The sequence below is a fragment of the Rosa chinensis genome, chromosome 2, assembly GCF_002994745.2.
Source record: "Rosa chinensis cultivar Old Blush chromosome 2, RchiOBHm-V2, whole genome shotgun sequence".
Classification (NCBI taxonomy): Eukaryota; Viridiplantae; Streptophyta; class Magnoliopsida; order Rosales; family Rosaceae; genus Rosa; species Rosa chinensis.
The window spans coordinates 5,753,559-5,770,223 of NC_037089.1; the positions used below are offsets into that span (position 1 = coordinate 5,753,559).

Genomic DNA, 16,665 nt, shown 5'->3' on the forward strand with positions numbered 1-16,665 from the left:
AGGCTCGGGTCATGGGCCGGGCTGGGCTTAATGTTTAAGTAAATGGGTCGGCACGAGCCCGGCACGATAATAAATGGGCCGGCCCCAGCACGGCACGAAGCACGACTAGACCCCCTTAAAATGGGCCGGGCTGGCCCGTTTGCCACCTCTAGCCATAATGTTCATAAAGAAACATATAGAGAAAGCACTCCGAGTTGAGTATCCGATGAAGAGGATCCATAGACTCTTTGGGTCGCTCTGGAAGAGTACTTTAACCATCAAATGATAATTTTCTTGCCTGAAGCAAGAAATGATTAGCAAGATATTGAACAAACCCATCTGCCCAAAACAATACAAGGAGAGGCACTTTACTAATTCTCAGAATTGATCACTATCTTTTTGCTCACTGAAATGAACAACAACCTCCTGTTGAGGAATGATCAAGCCAAGCCCATCGGTACCTAAGCAACAGTTTTGATGTTACTCATCGCAAACCTAATTGCGAAAGGAGAAATTGTGGAAAAAAAAAGTTCAATCTTTCGAGACAAGGAAAGAGAGGAGGGCCCATAAATGGTCAATATAACCGGCCCAAAACATGGCCCCATGTTATAGTGCCACTGCCCAACAAGCCAAAGTGGAAAGGAACACTGGTTTGGCCCGCCGCCACCAAAATCAGCATGATCTTTGCTATCAATGTGGAGGAATTGACTGCTGGTCCCGCACCTGTTGTGCTATAGCCTAAGCAGTAGATGAGTATTACGCCGGTCGCGGAACTCGAAATACCAACTTTATTGAAGGGTCATTTTCTATTGATTCCACATTAGAGATCATAGATTTTCAAGTAGTTACTGAACATACCGAGAATTAGAACTCGAAGACATGGGTATAATTGGCCCCTTGTGCCATATCTATTTCATCTTAATAAATGAAACATCTTTGGATTTTGGTGATTTATGTTTTCAATTATTTTGGATTATGGAAATGTGGTTATGTTCGAATATATTTAATTCAATAAACTTATTTATACATGTGATCCATTGAATTAAATAAAGGAATAGGCATATTTTGTGGGGAAGTTTGTTGTCTGGTTAAAAGTGCTATTATGTATACCATACTCCCAGATTGGAGATATTTTTCAAACTTATTGTCTATTCATACCTCTGTGACAACCATATCAGGCCAATCCAACCTGATAGAGGGTTATGGCAAAACCCACTGTATGTTGTCCAATGGTACTGAACCTACCATTAATGAGGCCTTATAATCTCCACGTTCCAGAAGAAAGTTATTGAGTATTAAGCATATTCGAACCAACAATTATCACGTTGAAACCACTGAGAAAAATGAGTGTAATATCTTTGCATAACCTCCTAGTGTGTGGCCAGAAGCGTACATTGGAGAAATTGGAATCTGTTAGCTAGAAGCTAACTAATTCAAGCAACTACTTGCTATGACATGACCGTTTGGGACACCCAGGTCAAAGTATGATGCACCGTATCCTCAATTCATCGCAGATGCATCCCCTTCTGAATATGGGTCTTGTATATAATGACACGCTATGCCATACTTGTTAAGAATATTTAAATGTAGACCATCATATGCAAAGACTAGTACATACACCACCATTTTTCTGCACAGAATGAAAGGGAAATTTGTGGACATATATATCCAACCACCATGTGGACCAGTTAAATATTAATGGTTTTGGTTGATGTATCGACAAAGTGATCACATGTTACACTATTGTCCACAAGAAAATGCTGCTTTTGCTAAACTCTCACCCAAATCATGAAATTCAGGGTTCACCACACAGATTATCCCTTAAAGTCTATAAGACTTGATAATACCAGAGAGTTTACATCGAAGTCTTTCGATGATTATTGCATATCCCATGGGATTGATGCTGAACATATAGTTCCCCATGTTCACAGCCAAGATGGTCTCGCAGATAGAATTTTGGTAATGCGCACCAAGCTTCTAATTTCTGCATGGGGCTATGCAATCTTGCATGCAGCTATATATGTTGGTCCCGTTGAGGCCCACTGCTACCCAACCTTACTCCACGTTACAGCTGGTGACTGGGTACGAACCTGATGTTTCTCACTTACGCGCATTTGGGTATGCAGTCCATGTGCCAATTGTGCCGTCACAACGTACAAAATTGGGTCCTCAACAAAGGATGAGCGTGTATGTCGATTATGAATCCCATCCATTATGTGCTCTTTAGAGCCCTTGACAGGCGATCTCTTTACCGCTAGATTTGCGGATTGTCACTTTGATGAGATTGTCTTCTCGCCGTTAGGGGGAGATAAGAACGTCACCGTTCCTGATGAACGGCGTGAACTAACATGAAATGTCCCCACTATGTTTCATCATGATCCCCGAACCACACGAAAGTACTGAAGTGCAGACAATTCTAGATCTATAGAGTATAGAATACAATATGCCAGACAGTTTCTCTGATCTAGCTAAAGTGACGAGATCATATATACCTGCTGCAAATGTGCCTACAAGGATAGACGTCCTTGTAGGATGTGTCGTCCCAGATGGACGAGGTACGACTATGGTGGCTAACCAGTCATATGTCCCTACCCATAAGCGAGGTAGACCATCAGGTTCGAAGGATTCTTATCCCCAGAAGAGGGTAAACTTGGCACAAACGAATCCTCTTAACATCGCAAGCTCAAACCGATCCATCTCATAAGATAAATCCGGATTATGGGTCTGTCCTAGAAGAGACGATGTTGGGGGACGCTCCAACATTTGAACCCACTCTCGAGAATAGAGAAATCTCGGTAAATTTAGTGAGATTTGGAATCGAGTTGAGAATATCATCGATGATATATTAGTATTTGCGGTGGCCACCGAATCTATAATATGCGATGACCTCGAACCTTGCTTTGTTGATCAATATCAATGAAAAGACGATTGGCTAACAAGGAAATAAGCAATCCAGGTCAAATTAGATTTATTAAGAAAGAGAAAGGTGTTTGGACCTGTTGTTCCTACACCTCCCCATGTTAAACCCGTAGAATTTTAATGGGTATTTGTAAGGAAGCGTAATGAGAAAAACGAGATTGTGATACATAAGGCTCGTCTAGTGGCACAAGAATTTTCTCAACGCCCTGTGATTGATTACGAGGAGGTGTATTCTCCCGTAATGGACGTCATAACGTTCCGCTACCTTATCAGTTTGGTAGTTTCCGAAAAACTGAATATGCAGCATATAAATGTGGTCACAGCTTATCTCTATGGGGATCGCAATACAGAGATATACATGAAAGTTCCTGAAGGACTTATGATACCCGTTGCAAATAGTTCTAGACCACGGAACATGCTCTCCATTAGTTTTGAGGTATTCACTTTATAGATTGAAAAAATCTAGACGGAGGTGATATAACCGTCTAAGTGAATATTTGATCGGGATGGGATATGTGAATAATAAAATGCCCTTGCGTGTTTATTAAGGAAACAAGTTCCGGATTTGCAATTGTGCGGTCTATGTCAAAGACATGAATTTGATTGATATTCCTGAAGAAATCAAGGAAACCGCAAAACACCTAAAGTCGGAATTTGAGATGAAAGGCCTTGGGAAAACAAATTATTGTCTCGACCTGAAGCCTGAGGACAAGGGCATATGAAATTTTGGTCCATCAACCAAATTACATCTAGAAGATGTTAAGACGCTTTAATGAGGATAAAAGCAAGCACACTCATGGTCGTCTGAAGTCTAAAGAGAACCATATTGTCCTGCGAATGATAACGAAGAGATATTGGTGCCAGAAGTCCCATATCTAAGTGCAATAGGCGCATTATTGTACTTGGCTCAATGCCCTAGACAGGACATCCCATTCGATGTGAACTTGTTAGCTAGATATAGCTCTGCGCCAACACGTCGCCACCAAAATGGCATAAAAGACATTTTTCGCTACCTTAGAGGTACGGCGGATATGGGCTTATTCTATCTCTACGTATCAAGGAATGGATCAAACCCCCTTGATCCTCTTAATGATGCTCGCCTTGTTGGATATGCTGATATAAACTATCTATCAGACCTGCACAAGGCACATTCCCAAACTGGTTATGTCTTTACCATTGGGAATACTGCAATTTCTTGGAGGTCTATGAAATAGACACTTGTTGCTACCTCTTCGAATCATGCTGAGATACTAGCTCTTCACGAAGCAGTATGTGAATGTACATGGCTAAGAGCCGTTACAAAGCATGTTCGAAGCACATGTGGACTGCATTCCACCACTGATGAACCAACCATTATCTATGCAGATAATGCTGCTTACATAGAGCAAATAAAGACGAATTTAATCAAAGGAGACAACACCAAAAATATTGCACCGAAGTTCTCCTTCAATTAGCAACAACAGGAGCATCAGAAGATTGAAGTTAAGCAGATTTGATCTGAAGACAATCATGCAGACCTCTTCACCAAGTCACTACCAAAGTATACATTCCAGAAGCATGTTCAAGATATTGGTCTACGTAAACTATCTAAATGACCTAACATGTAATTTTCAGGGGGAGTCAAAATCAGGGGGAGTATCTTGAAGCATACTCATTTGACCATCGTGTACTCTTTTTGTCCTTCGTCCAGGGTTATTTTGTCCCACTGGGTTTTTTTACCTGGCAAGGTTTTGACAAGGCACATTTTAGTATGGTCACCCCACTTACTGCAGCCAGAAGATGCTTTGATTCGACATATATATGCATTTGCTCATCTTTTCCCTTCGACCACGGGTTTCTCCCACTGGGTTTACCGGGCAAGGTTTTTGTGTAGCAACTCTAATGCATCCCTCTCGTAGACATACTACCTACTTATGGTGCTGATAAGAAGACTCCACCTATCTCTAAAGCTATGATACTGCTAATCCACACTCAAGCGCGTTGTGCTCTTTTTCTCCTTCGACCAAGGTTGTTTTTTCCCACAGGGTTTTTATTACTTGGCAAGGTTTTTGACAAGACAACTTAGAAGCGCATAGCAGGGGCAACACTATTGACATGGAATATCCAAGGGGGAGTGTTGTAAATATTAATATGGCTATTCATGTAATAGCAATTAGTGTTGCGTGATATACGCCAATTAAGATTGATTGGTGATTAACAGAATATAATTAGTGATTGATTGATTGTAATCAGACGAGTGATTGATGTAATCGTTAAATAGTTACCTTTTGTAAACCTGAGATACTCCTATATAAACCTCATTGTGAGATGAATAGAATCACTCCATTTCTCATACTTCATTCTTGGTGTCTAAACTCTCCCTCTCTCAAATTTTTTTACTATCGTTTTACAACAGTGAGGATATTTATGAAGAAAAATGATAGTATCGTAAATACCCGGCCAATACTTTCATTTGTTCTACAGAGAGAAGATTGAAATGAAATTGCATAGAAACGAAGGGATTGTTAAGACTACTCCTTCAGTTTTTGTTCATATATTTTGTTCCCTAGCTACCTTTGCAAGAGAAACTAACTAGCTATAAATACCTAGTCAATCAGCAAGTGCAATCTACAAGTATCTAATTAATTAACTGCAAGCAGAGTTTAGGACAGAAATGAGTGCTATAGAGTTGATGAAAATCAAAAATGAAAAGCGGTTGAACTAAATAAAAGCAAAGCGAAAGCTGCAGCAGGGTAGGGTTTGGTTTGTGGAAGAATCCAGAAAAGGTTAGGTTTGGCTTTAGGCTATGCATGCATGTTGTTATATTCGTCCTCGCACTAACCACAATTCTTCCTGCAACTTCTTTTTGGGACCAAATCTCTGCAAACTCAACAAGTATGCCCTCTCTGCTCTCTACTAGTTAGTATTAACAACCTTCTCAAAAAGATGAAAGCATCCAAAATCCTCCATAAAGCGAAAGAATTGAATATCACCTTTTTATATATATAGGCATATAGCTAGCTCGGTTTGGTTGATATAGGACATGGCATTCCTTTATTTCATTTTCTATTGCATACTTGTTCGTGGATAGAGACACTTTCTCTCTCTGTTTCATTAAGATCTTCCTCCTTTTGTTTATTTTAACAAGTAGCCAACATATATGGCAAAATCAAGCATCTACGTACACCATGTCACCATATATAATATTTCGATTCTCTCAGCTGCAACTATGTTTGGCTTACACTAGCTTGCAACTCCTATCGTTCATAGATACTGATATTCCGGTTACAGATATAGTATCTGGGTTATATGTAGTAGTAGTATTAGTAGTATCAGAGCACATAAAACCAGCTAGTATAACAAGGTCATCGAATGTACGAATACGACGGGAGTAATATTCGCAGGAGTATACATGTTATCCTGCATGTATAACTTGATAAAGTAATCTGGGGTTCACATCCAAAACCAATTGGCAATGGATAGAGTGGCCCAAACCCTTATAAACCCATAGGCAAGGTCCTATTTTTCCCATGTGGGATGTATATATTCTCAACACGCCCCCGCACGTGTGGCGAATTTTCAAGGCATACACGTGGACAACTTTTGGGTGACGTGGAGCCCGTGTGGCCATTGGACATGCACACATGGGTAACCCGCTCTGATACCATGATAAAGTAATCTAGGGTTCACATCCAAAACCAATTGGCAATGGATGGAGTGGCCCAAACCCTTATAAACCCATAGGCAAGGTTCCATTTTTCCCATGTGGGATGTATATATTCTCAACATAACTTGATAAACTCTAGGAGGGGATCGATATGCAAAGAATTTTACAAAATTTGTATTTAAGAAGATATGCTTAACTGCTTCAGCACACGTACGTAATGGAATACATACGATAATGCAGGAGATGCTAGTCATTTTGAAACTTAAAGTTTATTCTTGTCCTTTCATTCTTGGTTCGGTTCCCTCTTTATTCCCTTGAGAAACTACGATGAAGCTGCAGAGCCCTAGCTATACCCTCCATGATGGGTTTCACTTACCTTCATTTCATGCACGTCCCATAGATTTATATAAATAGCATGCACGTTACTCTCTCTCTCTCTCTCTCTCTCTCTCTCTCTCTCTCATGGCAATAGAGATAAGCACATCTTTACCCTGCCCAAAAGCTCGAATCTGGAATAGAATAAAGCAGAAAAGAAGGTTTCAAGTAAAAGAAGGTAGGGTTTCAAGTAACAAAAGAAGGGAGATATATATATATATATATATATATATATATATATATATATTATCATATCTTAGTACAGATGCTAGTTAATCTAGCTGAATTCCACTTTCACTTCCTTTTAAGTGGCTGATAACGTTCCATAAACGACCTTTAAGAGCATAAAAGCCATGCACTACTTCGAAACTGATATCAAGTTTTTCATAAATAGTAACTTGTTCCATATGCGCGGAGATATTTCATTTCTCGCTTTTCATGAAGTGACACTAATTATATTTTAGTATACGTAATGAATGAGGGCAGAAGACCTCAAATCAATTCTACTAGATCGATCGAGCACCTTAACTATGGAAAAGCAAACTTCCTTTTTCATTTTAGGGCAAAGAATCGATCTTTTCTGCAAACCGTGGAAGGCTAGGCATGCATGCATGCAGAAAATACGATACCGGAAAATCAGTAATACCTGCATACATACTTCCTTGCTTAATGTGAGTGATTTGATATAACAGTTGCAACGGAAACATCAAATTAATGGAAATGAAAATCAAGCAGAAGGAAAAAAAAAAAAAAAGGAAAAATGGAGAAGAAAGTTAATTCTGCTTTAACTTATCCATTCACACGTGGTTCTAAAGTGTTTAAACCAGTGCCTAGATATATAGCTAGGGCATCAATACGCTTATAGCTGCTTTAAGATCCAAGTAAAACAATCACATTATGTTGTTTCCCATTTGTGTGTGTCTCATATATATATATATGACGGTACAAGACTACAAGATGAAAAATCCATTTCGATTTTATATGTCTTTTTCTCTTTTTTATTTTCTGATTTTTTCCAGACTATAATGTTTAAAGAAGTGAACAAAAAGTAAAGCACTCTGGGGAATGAACATTACTGTATTAATTAACACATTTTGATTTCTATAAAGGGAAACAATATGAAACCCCAATTCATATTTAAGTAACAAAGTGACTAACCAAAGTACAATTAACAATGTCTATGTTGCAATTGGCGCAAACTCTTTGGTATTTCCTCTGTAAAGAACAAGAAAGGAGCATTATACAAACATAATGAAATAATAAAATAATAATAAGAATAGGCTAGCTTATATAAAGATGATATATATGGTGTAATGATAATGGTGATGATTTTCATGCAGGAAGCTAGGACTGGATTTGCTTTGCTTTGGGTCTTTGGTTCTCTCCTTCTATATACTTGTCAGAAGAGAGGAGCAGCCTTTTCTTTGAACCTTCTTTTTCTTTTTTTCCCTTTTGTTCTCTTTTCTCTCTTTCTTTCCCAAAACATGGACCGTTGCTTAGTTAGTTCAATTCAGTTGAGAGCCAAGAGAATATAGATAGAGAGAAAAAGAAAGCAAAAGAGCTAGCAAACCATATATGGTCCATCAATGCCTGGTTATGGTCTCCTGGCCTCACGTTTGAATGTGAAAGCAACTTGATCCAGAGGGTTGTGGCTTCAAAATACTATTCATGTTGATGATGACGTTGTCTTTGTTTTTATTCTCTATTGCGTTTTTCTTTTTGCTTTTGCTCTCGCGCCTATCCATGATGATCTGGGTTGTCAGGGTCAGGCCAGAATGAAGAGTACTTCATCCACTCTGCCTCTTGAGGGTTTGCCATGGATGATGACTCCTGCAACAAGACATATATTGCAAGCGTGCCCTGATTAGGATCGACCACCAATAGTAGCTAGCTAGGGTTTGCATATCATTAACTAGTTTTTCTACTAAATAAATCTGTACCTTTGTTTTCTAACAGTGAAAAAGAGTTTGTACTTGAGTTCATTCAAGATTTTAGCACTAATAGTAAAGGAAAATAGTGGTAATAAAGTTCACATGCATAGTAGCTTTAATTGTGTTCTCAACTTTGGTTTGAAATTATTCAAAAGGCATAATTACGGCTTTACAGTCAGGTAACAAGAAAGATTATATTCTGTAGCTTAGCCTTAGACCAGAGCCTAGATATGATGCTAAGTGTCTCTACCTTCCTTTTTTCCTTTTGCTCTTTTACGAGAGGATTGCATGAAAACATATAAAAATTAAAAGGATAAAGAGAAAAGGGCAGAAAAGGGTTTTGGCTAGCTTCTGTCTTTAATTTAAATTAGTAGTAATAAAGAAATTGGATGATTTTCTTGCTTTTGCTCCTTTCTAATCCTTGGCAAACTCACTTTTTCTTTCTATCTTTTGTAATTAGCTAATGGTATTATGACAAACTAGAACTCATGAAATTCAGAGTCAAAAAGTTCATATAAACTACTCACTTCTTTGACATTACTCGATGAAGTGCAGGCCATTATGAGCTCCTCCAAGCCAGATGCTGACCTCCCTCCCATCTGTTTATGATGTTGTTGTTGCTGCTGTTGCTGCTGTTGTTGTTGCTGCTGCTGTTTATGCATGCATTGAAAAGACAAATTAACCACCAAAATTAATAAATACCCAGCTAATTAATTAAGTAACTTTGATGATATTGTCTTCAAGGATTTAAAGGTAAAATAGTTTAATGTTTGCAATTTAGGAGACAACAAAACCAACATAACCAGATGAGTTTTGACACATGTACAACATGGTATAGACACAATGGAGTTTCACCCTTCATCTCTCGAGCTACAAAACCTTTACATAGGCAATGTGATCAAGTACCGTTAAAGAATGGGGTTCATTTATTCATTTTGTTATATGATACTTTGGCGAAACAATATTTTGTACATATAATAGACCGTGTGAATAGTGTATTATTTTAGTTAAATACGGATTTTTTTTTTTGGATGAATTCTCAAAAAAAGAGAAAAAAAATATTACAAGTTTGCAGTAAGCACTAAAACTTACTGCATATGAGAATCAAAATGAGAAGACATCAAATACGGTAATTTATTAGTATAAAACAGGTGGCGATAAGTTCTACCCTTGAGGTTTCTACTTGAGAGTGTAATTAAGCTTTGTTCAGAAACGAACAAAAAAAAAAAATGCAACAATATTTGAGTGTAGTGCCACACCATGTTAGTATTATCAGCTTATTCACTAAAAAATCCCTTGCGACAGAACTACTAGCTAGGGTGAGTAATGGTACCTGGAAATGTTCGTTTTGGAGCATTATTGATCGGGAGACATGGTACGCATCCTGATCGAGAATGATGGAGGTGCCGGTGTGATGAAGAGGAGGCGGAGAGATGATTGTGGAAATGGGGTGTGAAGGCCGACTGATGTGAAAGCTGGCCGCCGTTGCTATTTGTTGTTGATGATGTGATTGGCCATGCTGATGTTGCTGTTGCTCATGGTGTACTTGTTGTTGATGTTGGTGATGATGTAGCAGTTGATCATGTGCCACATGATGAAGCTGTGGTCTCTCACGCAGCTCTTCGCACGTGCCAGATGCAATGCTGGGTTCCCTTGCCGTTGAAGCCTCTCCTATCCCCACCTGCAAATGGACATATTAAGAAGATTCGTTACCAAGTCTATTCTTGATCAACCACTATTCATTTCCACTCTTCTAGTTTAGAAAGCTTGAACATTGATCTAACTTCAATCAAATGCTTGGTACCATTTTAATTTGGCAAGTAAAAACTAGTTATTGCTAACTGAAAGTAATTATCAAGAGCGAGGTCCATGATATCTGTAGTCATGCTGCAAATGCAAGCAATGTTAATACTGGTGTCCAGATGGGGATAGAAGAGGGTTAACAAATGGATCCGCAATGTTAATAAAGCAACATTGATCCCATTCTAGCTAAGAAAGCAATGTTAATATCTGCCCTAGATCGGGATATGTATATATATGGCTAAACAGATGTTTAATAAGATGAATGTAGAAATTAAACAATTAATTAATCTTAATGCACGATGAAATATATGATGAAAAAGAATAATGGTAAACTACCTCATCGAAGCTTTTTCTGAATGGGACAAAGCTGAAATGGTCGGACTTCAACTGATGCATATCTATGGAATTGTAACTTGTTAATGGCTGAGCAATGACATTAACTTGAGCTGCTGCTGCTGCGGACATTTGATCATGCTGATCCCGAAGATGAGTATTATGGGATACTATTATTTCCTTAGAAGAAGTACAACTCCCACTACCACCACTATCTCTTCTCAAATCACTACTTCCTTCACCAGTTAAACTTGCACTTGCAGCACTTGTTCTCTCGGACGACCAGTTGCATTGTCTCGGCTGCGTCTGATAGAATATCTTCGAAACTACGAGCTCCCCTTCCTTCTCCTCCTCGTGCTGGCCCAGATGGTACTGGTGCATCACCCAGTTTGTCTTCTCTGGTTTTCGATTCTTCCCAAAGTTTGTGTAGAGGACCAGGATTTTCTTGCACCCTTTTTGCTTGCCATTCACCATCACCGGCCTGGTTTTGCCGGTCTTGTGCCACCGTGTCTCCCCGCCGGCTTGCAAGTGGTCACATTCTGTTTGGATTTTTCGCCTCTTTCTTGTCCCGGTTGTGTAAGCCTTGGAGGGTCTGTGGAAGAAGTGCCTGCTCAACCCATCTCTAGTCACTCCTGCAAGAAATGAAGTATTGCATGCCCAAAGTCAAAGTTAGGTTGACCAATTAGGTATGAATATTAACTCATATGTTGTTGTGCAAAACTGAGAGATGTTCAAAGTCATAACCAACAAAACTTGAAATTAATCCATAAAATTAATTTCAATATATATATATATATAGAGAGAGAGAGAGAGAGAGAGAGAGAGAGAGAGAGAGAGAGAGAGAGAGTAGATGATGACCAGGAAGTTTTTCAGGATGGGTGTAACAAATGCCATCTTCTCCTTCAATGGTAGGAATGAACTCATCAATCAAAGGGTGAGACTTTGTGTCTTTGGCTTCTACCTTTGCTTCAAGGTGTTCAATCAGTTCTTGGTCTGTTGGGTCAAATTTCACTCCTGCTGGTAGACCTAACCAGTCCTGCAGACACCATTTAATTCCATTTCTTGTTAATAATTATATTGAAACCGAAAAAGAGCTAGCTTGAACAAAGAAATTAAAGGTAAAAAGAAAAAGATGAAGATGAAGTACCCTTTTAATTTACATAAATTAATATCAAAATTAACTTGAGATAGAAAATAATTACTATCAATTACAAAGAATCATATTCCATATGCCAACAAAAAGTCTTTATTTGGAAGCAAACAAGAATATTATCGGATTGATTGATTTTTGATCCGTACATACCGGCTTTCCTTCAAGTTTGTGTCCACAACCGGGGCACTGCTTCGATCCACACATCTGGTGTTCTTCAAGCTTGGCATCAATGAGATCAGAGCTTCTGATATTACTCTTGTTCATTATTTCAACCTTGTGTGAAGAAATATATGATTAAGATGCTGCTATCTTCTTTCTCGAAAACTCATCAACTTGTAACCGTCTTGTACGAAATTGTGATCATCCTTGTATAAGAGCCTGCTTCTCATATCCCACCAGCTCTTTGCTCTCTTGCTAATTAAAAAGAAATCATATGTACATATAAATATGATTGAGATCTATCATGAACTACGTTCTTATTAATAAAGGGAAACGATGAGAAAGAAAGAAATTCATGGATATGTACAGGTAGTCAGGTACTACTTAATTCGCAGACTTGATCGAAGATAGAAAACATGAACAAATCAGATAGAATTTTCGGGTGGTATTCATAACAACAGCTTCTTCAAGCTAATGAAGAAAACATAATCTTTATAGGAAAAAAGATTATACAGACACCCAATAATTCTGAAGATTCATTTGTAACGAAAGATTTCGAAACCCAAAAGATAAACATGAAGTTCGCAAGAGGAGAAAGGAGGAGAACAAGAAGAAGGGTGTGGTGACAGAATTGGGAAAGAAGAAACTATGAAAGAGAGTGAGGTTGAGCTATAAACCTGCTTCTTCTTCTGCTTTAACATATGGAAAACACCAGAAATCCTTGTCCAGTCTCTACTTTAACTGAAGGGGCTGAGAGAAAAAGAGGGAAAAGTTGCCCTCAAACCCTTGTACCTTTAAGCCAGCAGCTAGCTTTGCTAATCTAAGAAGCTAGCCTAATAAGCTAGGCGGTTAAGCACAGCAGCTAGATTTGTGTGTGAGAGAGAGAGCTATAGAGAGAGAAAGAGAGAAACCCAAACAGAAACAACAGGACATAAAGAAAGAAAGAAAGGAAACCATGCCAAGTTGGTTTTAGTTTGGGAAAATAAAGCTAGCTCAGCTCAGCTCATCAAGACCTCTCTCACACACACACCTTTGTTTGAGCCTTGACTACAAAAGCAAAAGGCATGAAACGGCCTTCACAGCTGTTACTAATACAAAAGCAAACTAACCCCATCTCATATCTTTGCCATTCTAGCTAGCTAATAAGCTAATAGTTTTCTTTTATTTATATCAATTTATTAGAAGTATTTATCTCAATATTTTATGGTTGCGGTATTTTCATGGTAAAAGGTGAATGTCAATAAAGCTGATATATAAATTACTCAGACAAAAATTCTTAAGACCCCATGCAAAACAAGACAGACATATATACTTCAACTTATTATTTTACACATGGACAGTAAGACTTTGAGTAATAGAGACGAAATCAGGCATTTACAGTGCTAGCTCTCAGAGTTTTATTGTATATCAGATTTACTAAGATGCATAATACAGCCAAATTTTTCCTTCAAGGCAGAAAAAGATTGTGAAAATATATATATATATATATATATATATATATATATATATATTAGAGAAGAAAAGATAATAGGTGCTCACATGGGTTTTGAGATGGAGTGGTGATGATGATGCTTTTGCCATGAATGTTGCAGAGAGAGACTCAGAGAGAGAAAGAGGGAGAGAGATTAGATAGAAGATTGCTTGATATGCAAGGCAAATGAGCAGTGTACTTGATGGACCACCACCACCCCTTCTAATTAAAAACCTTATGCAAAATCATATTAAAAAGAAACCTAGCAGACTTGAGGCAGAAGCACCCCCAATTTATAAATTACCTCATCCCAAAAGAAATCATCATTTTTTACATGTACTATATATTTTGTATCCCTTTTTTAATTTCCAGCTTGTGTTATTTCTATTTAGAGGAGATATCTCAAGTACTGGACACTCATACCAATTGTGCAGCCTCTTCTATTCTCCTATATGATAGAAGAAGGAGCTGCCTTTATGTGGGGCGCATGACCCTTAATTGGCCTTTGGAAATCTTTGCTATCGAAAGTGTCTTGATATTACATCAGATGATGGTGAGTCTTCACGTTTATAACATCCATTCAAGCAGTCAAAATTAAAATGATGGATGGTCCAACATGCTGTTTACACAACAGATAGACGTCCATGATTGCTCATTTGTCTGATTTCCCTTTTATGCCATTCTTTCTTCTTTTTTGAGGTGTGAAATAAATGCGATATTTAAGATTGTAATCTAAAGTGTATCTGTTGAGATGTTAATTCACGTTATTCACTTTGATATTTAGATAAATAAATCATGACACATGGATTAGAATGCACATTGAGTGTCTGAAAACCTAATCCGGCCAAAACCTTATGTCACTTTTGAGTATCATTTCTCTTTCTTTTTTTTTAGGTTAAATAAATGCAAATTCATAATCGTAATCTAAATCGTCTTATGTTGATATGTTAATTCACGTGATTGAATAAATTTTAATAAATTTACCCCAACTTGTTACTTATATTAACTGTATCACAACATGTATGTTAGGGCACAAAGTAAAGTATTACTTTTCTTTACTTTGGGATCGAGGCTCCTTCAACAATGACTGCAATGTGTAACACATTCAAGATAAAAGTGAAGGAGTAAATATCCATTAGATCCAAAACACTTAAAGCTAGGATTGTTTCTCTCCTTTTGTCCCGAGGGAATGAAGAATCAGATTGTCCGGATCGAACCATCTGATAAGTTTATTTCTGACTAATTAACAGTCCTTTATTATGCTCCATTGATACTTTGCATGTGCCATGACCCATGAGTAAATATATCCAAAAATGTATTTAATTTGAGATTAGAAATACCATGTCCTTTCTTGAATGAGCCAAGGGGAAAAAACGAGGGATGGAATATTAGCTACTAATTATGTAATGAGAGAATAAGGGCCAATGCAATGCAGAATTATCAAATATTCCAAGAACTTGAAGAACTTGCAAGGTAAGTGCATTAGTTAGGCACATCTTTACTAGGAAAATACTCCGTCTTTATGGATTTGAGTAAACATATGTATGGGAATATTTGTAACAAGTAGTTAGAATAATACGTCGTACATGTCAAGAAACTAATTAAAAATTAATCAACCAATGAAAGAAAAATTCTGGAACTAACAAACCTTCCAATTTGCATTTTAAATTGAAACCCAAGTACCCAACCATACTTTACCTATCACCTATGTTGTATGTTGATATTCAACAAAAGCAGCTATGATATGATACTGCATGCACTGATCAGCATGCACTTTTGAAGCTGTAGAGGAATTAATTAGGTTATATATGCTAGAAAAAGTTACTCAACATGATATCAGAAGGACAAGGACTTCTAAAACGTCATGATGTCCGAGACCAAACGAAATTGCTTCACCTAAATTGTTATTTGACCACATGCCATTTCTAACCCAGGCGGTCAGAAAATGTTCGAAAGACCATAAGCATTCTGCATGCTTGCATTAGACCGGCCACGAGATTTTGAAATTCGAAGACGACGAGGAGATAAAATGTTCGAAACACATGCTTGTTAACATGCATGTAGGTTGTCAGTTGTTGCTATGGAATGCAAAAGGAGACTATTCCCATGGCTGACCCTGAGATGTAAGACTACGTTACGTTGGCACCACAATTTTGTTGTTTGGAAAGCAAACGACGTACTTTAATTAAAAAAACATTCATGAATGAGTTTATTATCATGATGGTGTTTGTGCATGTTTGCACATTTGTCATTACCAATAAGAAAATGTAGCTGCCAATGGGTGGTGGTTGCCGCGAGTGCCACTGGATGGTCGACATAAATGGAATACCCATTGCTCACATAATGATTTTCTTAAAAGTACAAAGTGAGAGAACAGGAGACAAAGAGAAGAATATAATTTTGTTTTTCTCTTTTCTTTTTCTTTTTTTTTTTCCCAGTTGGACAGAGAATTTTACTATTTTTTGCTTTTATGCCCTAGACTCCTAGAGACTAGTGAGAGATCATTTCATCGCTCTGGTAATCTTATAAGATCAAGTTTACCCGTTGAGCTTGACCGGTCAAAATTATTCACTGCTTTTTTACCTTGTATTTCTACTATCGAGGCTGGCAGGTCAGATACTATTTACAAATGTCATGACTAGTCAAGTTTTTAGTTGAGTTCTTGACTAAAAACTTGACTAGTCATGACATTTTGTGAACAATATCTAACCTGCCAGCCTCGATAGTAGAAATACAAAGTAAAAAAACAGTGAATAGTCTTGACCGGTCAAACTCAACGGGTGGACTTGCTCTAAGGAAACGGTGAGACATAATGTCCAATCACTGTGAATTCAAAAATACGAAAAACTTCTCAGAGAATTGCCCTAAATCTTATAGTATATTTGAATGAAAGAGT

The 16,665-nt window shown here is 37.8% G+C and overlaps 1 protein-coding gene across 2 annotated transcripts; it reads right to left on the reverse strand.

Moving 5' to 3' along the window:
• Positions 1-7,999: 7,999 nt before the first annotated feature.
• On the reverse strand, positions 8,000-13,406 carry LOC112185455 (NAC domain-containing protein 75). Of its 2 annotated transcripts, none has more exons than XM_024323709.2 (7): positions 12,976-13,406; positions 12,290-12,553; positions 11,845-12,022; positions 10,990-11,618; positions 10,184-10,531; positions 9,378-9,497; positions 8,000-8,749 (listed from the first exon to the last, which is right to left on the reverse strand). In XM_024323709.2, the coding sequence occupies exons 2-7, from the start codon at positions 12,401-12,403 to the stop codon at positions 8,657-8,659; spliced, it is 1,482 nt and encodes a 493-aa protein (XP_024179477.1). In that variant the 5' UTR covers positions 12,404-12,553; positions 12,976-13,406; the 3' UTR covers positions 8,000-8,656. The 2 variants fall into 2 exon arrangements, with proteins under 2 accessions (XP_024179477.1, XP_024179478.1); XM_024323710.2 differs by having other exon boundaries at positions 9,378-9,500; positions 12,976-13,405.
• Positions 13,407-16,665: the final 3,259 nt, after the last annotated feature.